Here is a 12,566-nt window from a genome sequence, read left to right on the forward strand (position 1 = left end):
TTTTTCCTTGTAATTATACGGTTTGCAAAAATGGGAACTGCTACGTCTGTGTAGATGAGAGAAGCCAAGTGTATGCACGTTGTGCACACGCAACATTATGGCCACACATGCGCCCTTAAAATAGCATCTGAATAACGCGCCACTGACTTTAGACTAGATTTTTCCTGGTCTGTGGCGGAATTTGTTTTCTGGAACTGCAAAATAGCACCAGGGAACGTTTGCGCCAGAACACGCCTCCTCTTTTCGCCGAACCGCCCCCGGGAGCGCAAGTTCATTCCCTAATTTACCGACGTGCGTCTGTTGAGGGAAAAATCCGCTGTGCGTCGGGTGCAAAATAGGAATGATACATGCGTCGGAGTACAAAGTCAATAGCGCTGGGTGCAAGATAGGGCCCTAAATGCGGATATTTCTGTGTTAATGGCTTTATGGTTCAAATTAAACTATCTAGTAGACTTCCCTAATTGTAAGAAAAGAGCTGTCCAGAAACCACGGAGCAAGTGCCAGACCTAAACACCCGAAGTTAATGAAGTAACTTTGAGAAAGAAAAACAGAGACCACAATGCTCCAACTTTCATTAAGCCAAAAAAGCAGCAGGACTCGTACAGCTAAAGTGATGACGCTGATGTCTTCGGTAAAGCTGTAGTAAAAAAATATGCTATGTACTAAAAATACATCACATTTAAGGCTGGAAAAAGGGCAAGAATGTGAGGTAGCGGCATTGAAAGGTGGTCAAGGAGAGTGACGGGACAAGCCATTACCAGATCTCCTGACCTCATAACCGGAGCTAAGAGCAGTACGAAGGGAAGTAATAATATCTAGGTGGACGGAGGGACAGCTGGAATTAAAAAAAAAGAAAGATAGACAGGACTTGTGAATATATTGCTCAAGTCGCAGCGTGAACATCAAATGGGCTCCTCTCATACAGAAGTTGCGTACAATCACGAGAATGCTCGTTGCACACACACACCTACACACAAACAGAGCCCATCTCTTTTCCCTTTAATACGAGAACACCATGTCCACTCTTGGCTCCCTTTCATCTTCTCTTCATCATAATGAGATCCCGCTCCCCTCTTTTGAAGGCTGGAGTGCCGATTGTTTGTTTCCCATTGAAAAGAAGGCCACGTGGCATAATGCAGCAGCAGTCAGCCAGCAAAGAGACCTTTTGTGTCACCGGTGGGAGCTGGTATTGACATATGCCGCCAGTCTATCAGGTTACAATTCTTTACACACTTTCTAGACTGCGTGTCCTATATGACAAGACATTTGTCTTTCTGGTGTGGTCAGCCATGACTTATAAAAGACTTCTGAGAGCTTGTGTGCTATATAACATTGTACAAAGAGAGAGAGCACGTCAAACTGTCTGAATGATGTTAGAAACGGCATTTATTAGTGTCGGCTATCCTGAAAAATGTAGGACTGCTTTATATTCAGGATAGATAAAATAACCGCTACCTTTATGTCTTGCCGTTTCCCATATGAAATCAGCAAACCTAGACTCTGTCTGGGTCTGTGAAATGCAAATAATTCCAGCCCCAGAAAGGACTGGAAATGGTATTAAAAGCTAAATCAATCGCATTGTACTTGACATTTATATATTAGCACCTGACTGAATGGAATTAAAATTGTATGCAAGGTTGTGGTTGTACCAAACAAGCACTGAAGCATCAGTCGAGATCCCACAGGAGATGAGGTAGGTTAGGTGTCGCAATGAATATTGCGCTAGTGTCAATCTGATTTCAACCCGGAGAAACTTCAATATACCTGAGCTTGGAGACGCAAACAAACTAAAACTCACAGGTCTCAGAGTTGATCACTGGGATGCAGTGACAGGACCAACTCAGTATCCCAGATCTGATCAGCTTATGTGATGAAACCAAGCAAAAGGGGCAAAAATTAAAGACCTTCCTATAGTGTGAGAATGTCTTCTATGATAACATGGCTCAACTACATTTCTATTAACTCGCATTAAAGAATTAGTCCAAGTTAAATACAAGTTAAGCTCTATCAACAGCATCTGTGGCATGTTGTCAATTACTGCAGAAAATTATTGTGACTCCTACCTCAGTTTTCACTGCAAACTAATTAATACCAACACATTATTAGAGGTGTTTTCTTAGGTAAGAAAAACCTTTTCTAATCTATTGCTAAGTATTAAACTTCATAACTCGTCCCCACCATTTGTGCTATCATGCCTCAATTGTATAGCTCATTAAGGAGAGGTGTGCTATTACTTTTCTAAGAAATCAGACTTACAATTTCACCTGAAGGAGAAGAAAGAAAAAAAAAAGAAAAGAAAGAAAAAAAAAATCACAGACTTGCACAAAAGGAGGGAACACAAAGGTATATCTACAGACTAGAATATTATTTAGTATTAGGCTCTTGTCTAACTTGGGCTTTAATATGCAACCACCTAAAAACCACCCAGAAGCAACCGCTTAGCAATGCATTAACTACCATTCAGCAAACACATAGCAAAACCCTGGCAAACACTCAAAACTCCCAAGTATTATGTATTTTACACTGGCCATTCTCATTTGCTTAGAAAAAGGTTAAAAAAATTATAGAACTAGTACTAAAATTACTAAAGAAAATTACTTTACAAAAAAATAAAATTACAAAAAAGAAGTGACAAAAACCCATAAAATTACTAAAAATAAAAACTACATTTAAATTTAATTTATTCATTTAGCAGAAGCTTTTATCCAAAAAGCGACTTACAAATGAGAACAATAGAAGCAGTTAAACTAACAGTAGGACAACAATATGCAAGTGCTATGACCCTTCTCAGTTTAATCTAACGCAATAAATGTTTTTTTTTTTTTTTTTTTTTTTTCATTTTTTAATAGAACAATAGAATAGAATAGAATAGAAGAGAAAGTTAGTATTACTAGATCAAGTGCTGTCGAAAAAGAAGTGTCTTCAGCCGTTTCTTGAAAGTGGCTATGGACTCAGCAGCTCTGGTTGAGTTAGGCAGATCATTCCACCAGCAGGGAACAGTCATGGTAAAGGTCCGAGAAAGAGATTTTGTGCCTCTTTGAGATGGCACCACAAGACGTTGTTCACTTGCAGAGCGCAAGTTTCTGGATGGCACATAATTCCGAAGTAATGAGTTTAAGTAAAAGGGAGCAGAACCAGTGGTTGTTCTGTAGGCAAACGTCAGTGACTTAAATTTGATACGAGCAGCAACTGGCAATTTTGTGAGGAGAGGAGTGACATGTGCTCTCTAAGGCTCGTTAAATAATAAATAAATAAATAAATAATAGTCAATCAACAGACACAACCATCACGTAGAACAAGTGCAATTCCTTCAACCTAATTAAAATGAATCTATAAAAACGATGAAAAGGAACAAAGGGGGGAAAAGGTTATTGGTTTATTTTTTTCCTTAGGAAGTCTTTTAAAGCACCAAGGACATGCTCCCTATCAAATCAGTTCACACTCTAGTACACAATTATCATTAATGGTCAAAGTGAAATAAGAGACCTTTTCAGACTGAGGCATAGGTAGGGATTTGGCTGTCCTTGATTTTATTCAAACTTAGCTTAGTTTAAAAAAGGGCCATCTCCACAGACGCTTGCCAGTGCCAGCGAGGAGCAGAGCGAGTGAAAGAGGACGCAGTGCACCATCACTGCAGAAAAGCCTTTGAACAGGCGCTTACAATGAGCCTGTACAGCTGTACAGTATAGATGGGCCTTGGAAAAGGAGTATGTTGGGTAAAAGTCTACCGATGATACAAGTGGTGCACACACACAAATGCCAAGGTTATTCATTACCTTGGGAATACAAATTCTGGAGTATATAGAAGCGAAGGGGAGACAAAAAAGCAAGGGTAGGGAAGGTAATTGGAGAGGAAGAGAAGTCAGTCAAAATGTGAACTGTTCTGCCTCCAAATTTTCAACAACAAAAGCCTGTATAGGATATAAATAGAAGAGCCTTTATATGATACTCAACATAACCATAATGCAGTGCACATCAAAGATAATAGAAAGAAGCATAAATTAAGAAATAATTAGAAGGCAAGTGATATACTCACAACAAACAAGAAGCTTTTTAGGACATTTTAGAGGCACTGAGGTAAATCATCAGCAGACAATGTAATTGAAAAACATCATTTGGAGGACACATTTCATTGTTTAGTGCATTCAAGTCCAGGGTCTAAGTTTGGATTTAAGAGTTATGACGTCAGGTGCATTCAGGTCACTTTGGACTTTGGTCGGAGCAAGATGGTGATGTACCTTTTCCACAAAAAGATTTTTTAACTCTACTTCTATTTACTTTTTGTTTTTTAATTATTGAAGGAGTTGTGTAAATTTAATTGTTATATATCATGTCATAATTGTAAAATACTATTGTATTACGTGACCTATCTAGTTTTATTGTAAATGGGGGGGGGGGGTTCATTTACTTCAACAAATTTACAAAAAAAATTCTATTGTGTCTGCCATTTTTTCTCACTGAAAAGGCCCTAACACTGAAAGATTGTTAAAAACAATCTTTCCAGCATGACTTGAATGCATCAGCAATGCATATAAGCATCATATCAGACTATACAAAAATCCTGGATAATAATGGGCAAACTGTTGTTTTGTGCAAAATATTAAAAAAAAAAATAAGGACTGGACAAATGTCAAATTTCTTTGCCACTGTTTTGCTCTTTTTCACATATGATTTTCAAGGCCCTTTGGTTTCAAAGAGAGTATTTAAGTGTTAAACCCTTTAACATAACGAAAAGACACATATCATATCACCTAAGAAAGGGCCAGGAAAGGTCTTTGTCCCATGTGAAAAGAAGCTAAATCATTTCTAAAATACAAGCTTTGTCCATTATTTTCTCACCGACAATACCAGGGATTCTCAGAGAGCAGCTGCACTCTAACAGCCCTAGCAGACTCCTGTCCCTGAAGTCTCAGCGGCTCCTCTCTCTCTCTACCCACAACTCTGAGCATGTCGCCATGTTTCCGTGGAAACAGGCAGTCTCTCCTAACTGCTGGGCTGACTATGTGATTACTGATCTCCTCCAGAGGTCTAGAGAGGCTTTGCAGGTCAACTCATGTGACCTTAACAGGTAACAGTGGAACCGACTTCAGGGCCAAACACGATTGGCTGTTGTGTGCTGGTTGTTTTTTATTTAAGCACGTGGTCTTCCAATCCCTCACAGAGGGGTTCATCAATTCCATGTCGATGAAACGTGGGCATTTCAACAGACAATCTATCATTCTTAGCCTGACAATCAAAGCAACAACATTCCTGATCAATCAGACACCGCGGAGGGGCGGCATGCACGCCCCCTCAAGTCACCATCATCATCATCATCACCACCAGCAGGCTGCGCTGATACAAACTGCTGAGGCGCATGTGACTCAGCAGCATGCGGACACGCTGACCAGCGAATTTGAGCCCTGCGAGAGAGCGTGCTGGAGAGATTTCATCACTGAGGGAGACGCGGCTCAGGCAGGTCGGTCTACCTCCAAACCACATTGACAGCGTGAAAATCGCAATCTGCCCAGCAAGAGGGCATCATCTTGGTCACAAAAAAACTACCTTCCACAATAAAACCCAATAAAGGTGGGATATTGGGAACGAGAGAAACAGAAACAGGGTGAATAAAAGAGCTGACAGCTTCCCTGCAAACCCTCACACTCCCCCATCCACAGGAAGTGCACAGAGAAATCAGACGGAATGGCGGAAGTTCAGCAACCTCTGAACTGCGAGAAACTTCAAAAAGGAATGGACTTGTTTGGGGTGCACACTGTCAGACAGTTCTTCAATAAAGCCGATCCCAAAGTAACTTTCCTGCTCTGCCCTGAGAAATGATGCAACATTCAAAACATACTTCTATGCTCATCAAATCAAGCAGGTTTTATTGCTGACAGGTTACAGAAATTTCACTCGACACAATTCTAGGCCAAGCGGCATGAAAGCATTGAATGAACGGGCCATCTCGCTGCAAATAAATGGGTCTATTGCGGCAGCTTATTGCTGTATTGTAAATAACATTTACCTGTGCTTCCTTATCTTCAAGCTTCCTCACATACATCTACAGGCCTTTCTCATAGCTCCAGCAACACAATAAAACAGCATTTTAAATGACAAGTGACACTTGCGGAGGCAATAACGGAGCCCCTCTAAATAAATAAAATAAAACAAATAACAAGCAGCCTCATATGGGCTATGCTACCGCACTACGTGAGAAATAGTAAAAGCCAGTGTGCAATTACCGCATTACAGAGCTGTGAAATGAGGAAACATTGCCATCTCCCAGACAGTATATATTTATAAAGATTATTACCATCATTTTTGAGAAAGTGGGGGCGAGGGGCGAAAGTAAGTGACAATAAACAACATGAGCAGCTATGAACATTTCAGAAACAATAGTGACATGCTGTAATGTTACAGGGACAAAGACATGGCTTTGCAAATGGGTTGTGCTGAACGTCCCACTGCAAAATGGAACGTATTTATAGGATGGGGGTAGGGGGGCGCACTCAATATTTATTTTCCACTGTTCAATCACGGAACGTGTGTGTGTGGGAAAATCTAATTAAGTGATACATTCTCAGTATGCTGTCTGGGGGGAAGAATGAACACAATGAAACCCATTTAGATACAGAACATTAGAATAAACAGATTAGATTACAGATTATGATTATTTGCCTAAAAACTATTGCTCATCCTTGGTGTTACAATATTTAAATGCTAATATGTGTTAGGCAGTGATCCATTTCAAAGAAAAACTGCTTAAACTGACAAAAAAAGGTTCTAGTTTATTCTTGGAGAGCACAATTGAGAAATCACTCATTTCCAAATGTGCAATTTCCATGCAGGGATTGGGAGGGGGGGGGGGGAGAACTTTCAAATTATAGCCTATAAACTACACTAATGCTGAAAATAAAATAAAAATCTAAAGCCATAGAAATTACTTTTCTAGATATTTAAAACAAACAAAAAAAGGAGGGAAGAGAGAGAAAGACAAATATTTTTTTTACTTACCGCAACTTTGCTCCCAGTTATCTGCATGCAGCGGTCAGCGGAGGGAAGTTAATGTGCAAAAAGACACAAACAGCACAATCATTAGTAGGCCAGAATCTCTGCGGTACTACCCTGCTAAAGTATTAGAGCTTATACTTAAATCACTATCACACTGGCCCTCTCTGCTACGCTGCTTTAGTCAGCTGAGAATTACACACTTAACAAGGTGGAGAGAGAGAGGGTTTAGACGGACACTAAAGACAATGTCTGCCATTTTGATGACTGCTTGGAACTTAAGGATCATGATGAATTGATCTCCGATTGAGTTTTTAAAAGCATCTCTCTGTTTGCTCATTGGCTTTGAAGACTGTGGAGGGGGGGGGGGGGGGGAAGGCTGGTGAAATGATTGATGTGTGAAACGACTGATGTGAAAATGTCATGTTTTAAAGTAAATAAAATAAAAACTCAGTCTCAACAATCTTTTGTTTTCAATCCGCAAATCATTACTTCAGGACAATCAAGCAGTTTCTATATTAAGGGCATTTTTGACAGTCAATAAAAAAATCCAGAGGGGATCGGCACTCAATGACATTCTGTATGAATCTAGTAGATTTTTACTAAATTAACCCCAACATGGTATTTTATTCATGAGCAGATGGCCTCCTAAAATGCCTCCATAGGCCAAAAATCAATCAAATGTCACTGGTAGTTTCTATCAAGTGTCAAATTATACATGGCTCAAAGCTCGATGAAGTCAGCATGTTTTTTTTCTTGGCCAAGCCGTAATGACAATTACTAGGCTCAATATCTAGGGGAAGGTTTTCTTCTGGGAGCATGATTTGTTCTACAACTGAAAGGCATTGTACTGAAATGAGCACTATTCTCACTTCAATAATACAAAACTGGAGGTGGTAGTTTTTAAATCTGATCTGCTCTCTTTCTTTTAACATAGATGTCCTTTGTTTTAACAAACTCCCACAATCCCATTTTTAGGTTAAGGTTTATGACAATAATAAAGTCAATTTTAACAGTGCAACCTTTTGATCGAGAGTGCTACTTTCGAGTCCAATTTTGTGCATCTCTGGAAAATATGCTCAAACAAATCATTAAGGGTTTGGGTCTTGACCCTAAACAAAAAGTCACCTGCTTGTGCTTTCACCAGACATGCTGGGTGACTGCCAAGTATTGTTAGCACCATTTTGGCTGGGTTTGATGAATTTTGTATTTTTATTGCAGCCTGATCAAAAGAGCAGACATTATCTTGAAACCACATAAAGAACTGTCAGGGAGGAGCCTGAGGGGAAAAGCTGCTGCTAACATCAATTTACACAAATTTCACAAAACAACACCTCATTGTCACTTTACTGTGGTATTAATGCTGTCAATCCCTGAGGAGCATGAAGAGCAGAAAAAAATGAAAACTTAAACCAGATGATGGTAATTGTTGTAATGCAGAATTAGGCAGTCATGTAATATGCTAATTATAAAGGAGCTCTATTATGAAGTAGCTCCTGTAAACAAACTTCAGAAGAAATGTCATCTTATCAAGGGATGGGTATTTATATCCTCGTTCCTGCTCTTCTCATGACCATCAAATGCTCCATGATACAAATCTATTCATTTAATTATTTATTATTAGCTCCTGCATTCTAGACAGGATCATATCATCTCTCAGGAACTGTCATAAACTATTACAAGAACTTGTGCTGTAATTTAGTTTCCACGTCTCTGTAATACCACAATAGTGACAATGTTCACATGAATATCTTGGGTACAACATTGTTTCCTTCCCCCTCAAAGACCCCGCCTAGAAGATTTCTGTTCCTTGCATGAATCATTTCATTTAAGTGCGAAAGAGTAAAGCAAAGTCAAAGCTTTTCATAACACTGGCAGAGCAAGAGAGAAATGACTAGTTAAAGACATGCTTTGGCACTCATGAGGACAATGACACCTGTCAGAGACTGAAAAAGCGAGAAAGCATTTCATGAAAAGTTAATGGCCAAGGATATCTGCAAAGCAGCGAGGCAACATTGGTTTTCACTGTATGTGGCTGTATGTTATGGTCAGGTTACATATCCACTGCAAAATTAAGATGTTTAGTATTTAAAATTAGGTAAAATCATCTTCTTTTTTTAACTACAAATATTTGTATTAACATCTGTTGTTATTATTTTAAAAAGATTTCTTTTTTTGCGAGTAGTATGTATATACTTAAGAGGGCTGTATATTTAAATGTAAAGGCGCTTTCTCTTAATAAGACTTTATAGTGGCGAAGGCAGTCATTTAAAAGCCTCATACTGAGACCCCCTGGAAAGTGTGGTAAGAGCTCTTAGCTGTGCATGCAGAAGGACTCAAGCGGGTGCCTCCAAGAAGAAAATGCTTGGATCTCAAATAAATAAATAAATAAATAAATAACAACTAAATAAAAAACACATGCAAAGGACTTAATAAATATAATAAATATGCATTTTATACATTACTTTTCTTTGGCAAATAGCTGTTAAAAAATGTTCAGTGTGTACAAAAAAAAAAAAGGTGTGACCATATAATATAATGAAAGCATGCATAAATGTGTTGCCAGGGAAAAGGTGTTGGCTGTAAATAATAAAAGGAACTGTGAACCACGGGAGCTTTAACTTTCTGTCACACAAGCAATAATATCTGAGCTATCAAAGAGGACAGACATCGCTGGTGTGAAACTTCTCTATTCTTCAGTCTTTCTTTTATTTCATCGCTCTGCCCTCCTGCCAGGCAGGAGCTGTGGGAGTCTGCCGCACACAGACAGACAGGCAGGCAGGCTGCGACAGGAGTGGATCGGATGGGTTTGTTTTCCCACTAATATTTGCTCTGTAAAGCTGTGTGCTGAAACACAATCTACTGTAGGCAGATCGGCACACTCGGGGAGATAGCAAGCAGATTAAGTGGGATGGATGGACTCCACTATCCCTTCCTTTATTTAGACGGGTTTGGGTTATTAATGCGGAGGTGTGCAGAGGCCGTCTCCGTGCGGTCTGCTCTTGGCCTCGCTCACCCCTGCTAAATTACACCTGCAGCGGCTCAAGCGGAGACCACGGGCCTCCTCTACCGTCAGACCACCACTTAATTACTCCCACTCGCCAACCAAAGAGAGGACATTGCCCCAATGCTAGACAGAGACTGACAGCACAGCAGAGACTTTCTGGACATGTGTCAGTGTGTGGTTGTCAGCATTAGTCCAAGCAACTCACAACTCAATAACACCCTTAGTAGCTATTCAACATACAAATAAAATTAATTTGAACAATGATTCCGAGAGTGAACAGAATGTGCAGGTTTTAGGTACAAATTGTGATGCAAAAAATTCCTGCCATCTCATGCTAAATGTAAAATTTTAGAACATTGTTGAAGTCAACATGGAATTAAAATCGAGGGCATTTATGGCCAATGAAACTAGAACATTTTACTACAGAAATTTATATAATTCATGATATTTGCATGACTGCAGGAATATGAATAACAATTCTCAAATTTAATTATTAAAAAAATTCAATCCCTCCCCTCAATCCTACAGTTTTTTTTTTCTATTTCACCAGGAAACACATCACATAATATAATTAAATGGACGAATATATCCCGCTTTTCTACTGTCGGGCCAAAACGTTCTCTTTGCTTAACCGGTCCATTTCGTGACGATCCAGCCCGGGTCAATTATCCCATCTACAATTTGTGCAAAATGCTGCGGCCATACTTTAGACTCGTACAAAGAAGAGAGAGAGAATTACCCCAGTTTTGGTTTCTTTACACTGGCTGCCTATAAAATTCAGAACCCAGACAGCAACGTAGTGTCGGCCCAGATCCGGGCCACATCTGAATGTTGATCTGAATGCTTACCGGATGGGCCGGACTGGACCGACACTATGTTGCTGTCTGGGAACTGAGCTTAAGGTTTTGTTGATGCTTTTTAAAGTGTTGCATGGTATTGGCCCAAAATAAATTGTTGACCTTTTGATACCTTATCAAAACACAAGTAGTATGAGATCATGTTCCTAAAACTAGATTCAAATCAAAGGGTGATAGGGCTTTCTCTGTGGCAGCTCCACGCTTATGGAACCCTCTTCCAATGCACATTAAATCTTTCCCATCTGTGGATGCTTTTAAGTCTAGTTTGAAGTCGTATCTTTTTACTGTGGCTTTTAGAACTGATTGAGAGAACAGGATTTAATTTTGTTTGTGTGACTGTATGTGATTATGAAGGACTAAAAATGACAGAACGAAAAATAAATAAATAAATAAATAAAAGTAGAAATAAATAAATGCAGAAATAATAGTAAAAATAAATACATTTTGGTAATATAAATGGCTATTTCTGTATTTTTACATGTATTTATTTATTTATTTATGCATTTCTATATGTATTTATTTATGTATTTATACATTTATTTATATATTTATGTATTTATATATTTATTTATTTATTTATATATCTATATATGTATTTATTTATACATTTATTTATTCCTACATTTATTTATTTCTGTTTTTCCACATTTCTACATTTATTTATTTCTGTATTTCCACATTTCTACATTTATTTTTCCCTGCGCATGTATGCTAATTGACCAATGGCTATTGGCTAACCACGCCCCCAAAAGCGATGAGCCAATCACAGTACGCATAGCTAACCCAATACACTTGGACGTTCTCTGCTTCCTCGTCCATTGCAATGCATTGCGGTTATCAGTTTTCATTCGTTTTTATGTTTTTTTCTTGTCATTTTGGCTTTAAAACAGCGTGTGTGTGTGTGATTTTGGTTGGGTGACAGTTGTAGGTTACAGTTTGACAAGAGTTTACAGTTTGACAAAAGCACAATGTTGTGTTTTACACAAATATAAGTAGGCTAAACACTTTGCAGTTTTAATTATGTCCTGTATGAACAAAATGGAGTATGTTTTTATGTTTCCACTGTTCGATCGCGCCCCGGCGCCCGCTCTCTGACACACACACACACACACACACACACACACACACACACATTCCAGCAATGCAATCTTGACATCGCAGCCTGTCCATTATTCTGCGCTCCCACCAAACGCGAATAGGGCGTCAAATTCGCGCGTATCCGCGTCTAGTTCGACGCTTGAACATTTTGAATCCAAAGCGAATAGGACGCGCGTATAAAGCGAGCATTTGAAGCGAAATAGCACCAAACTATAACGTTTACACTGTGAACTGTAAATCTTTGTTCTGGAGCTGAAGCTTATCGACCTTCTCAACAATAAAATTATTAATATAACCCTCCGATGCATATTTAAGGCCCTTTTGGTGACATCGAGATGATATATAATCTTTCTGTCTCCAAAAAATCATCAATTGCCTCCTGTGAAATGTATCCTACTGACAGCTGCCAAAGCGCCTGTTACCGAATGTTGACTGAGTGAGTGGAGGGGGCGTGGTTAGCCATTGGTCAATTAGCATACATGCGCAGGGAAAAATAAATGTAGAAATGTGGAAATACAGAAATAAATAAATGTAGAAATGTGGAAATACAGAAATAAATAAATGTAGAAATGTGGAAATACAGAAATAAATAAATGTAGGAATAAATAAATGTATAA

The 12,566-nt window shown here is 38.9% G+C and overlaps 1 protein-coding gene across 8 annotated transcripts in view; it reads right to left on the bottom strand.

Annotated features, from left to right (window-relative positions):
* Positions 1–12,566, bottom strand: part of diaph2 (diaphanous-related formin 2) — a 481,157-nt gene that overhangs the window by 420,178 nt on the left and 48,413 nt on the right. For 7 of the 8 annotated variants that reach the window (XM_081382679.1, XM_081382682.1, XM_081382680.1 and 4 more), the window contains one exon: positions 6,994–7,014. The exons of the other annotated variant lie outside the window; for it this stretch is intronic. In XM_081382679.1, coding sequence (XP_081238805.1) covers positions 6,994–7,014 — 21 coding nt within the window. The remainder of the gene's footprint in view (positions 1–6,993; positions 7,015–12,566) is intronic. 8 annotated transcript variants of the gene reach the window in all.

This window comes from Scardinius erythrophthalmus (genome assembly GCF_964197995.2).
Source record: "Scardinius erythrophthalmus genome assembly, chromosome: 13".
NCBI classification, from domain to species: domain Eukaryota; kingdom Metazoa; phylum Chordata; class Actinopteri; order Cypriniformes; family Leuciscidae; genus Scardinius; species Scardinius erythrophthalmus.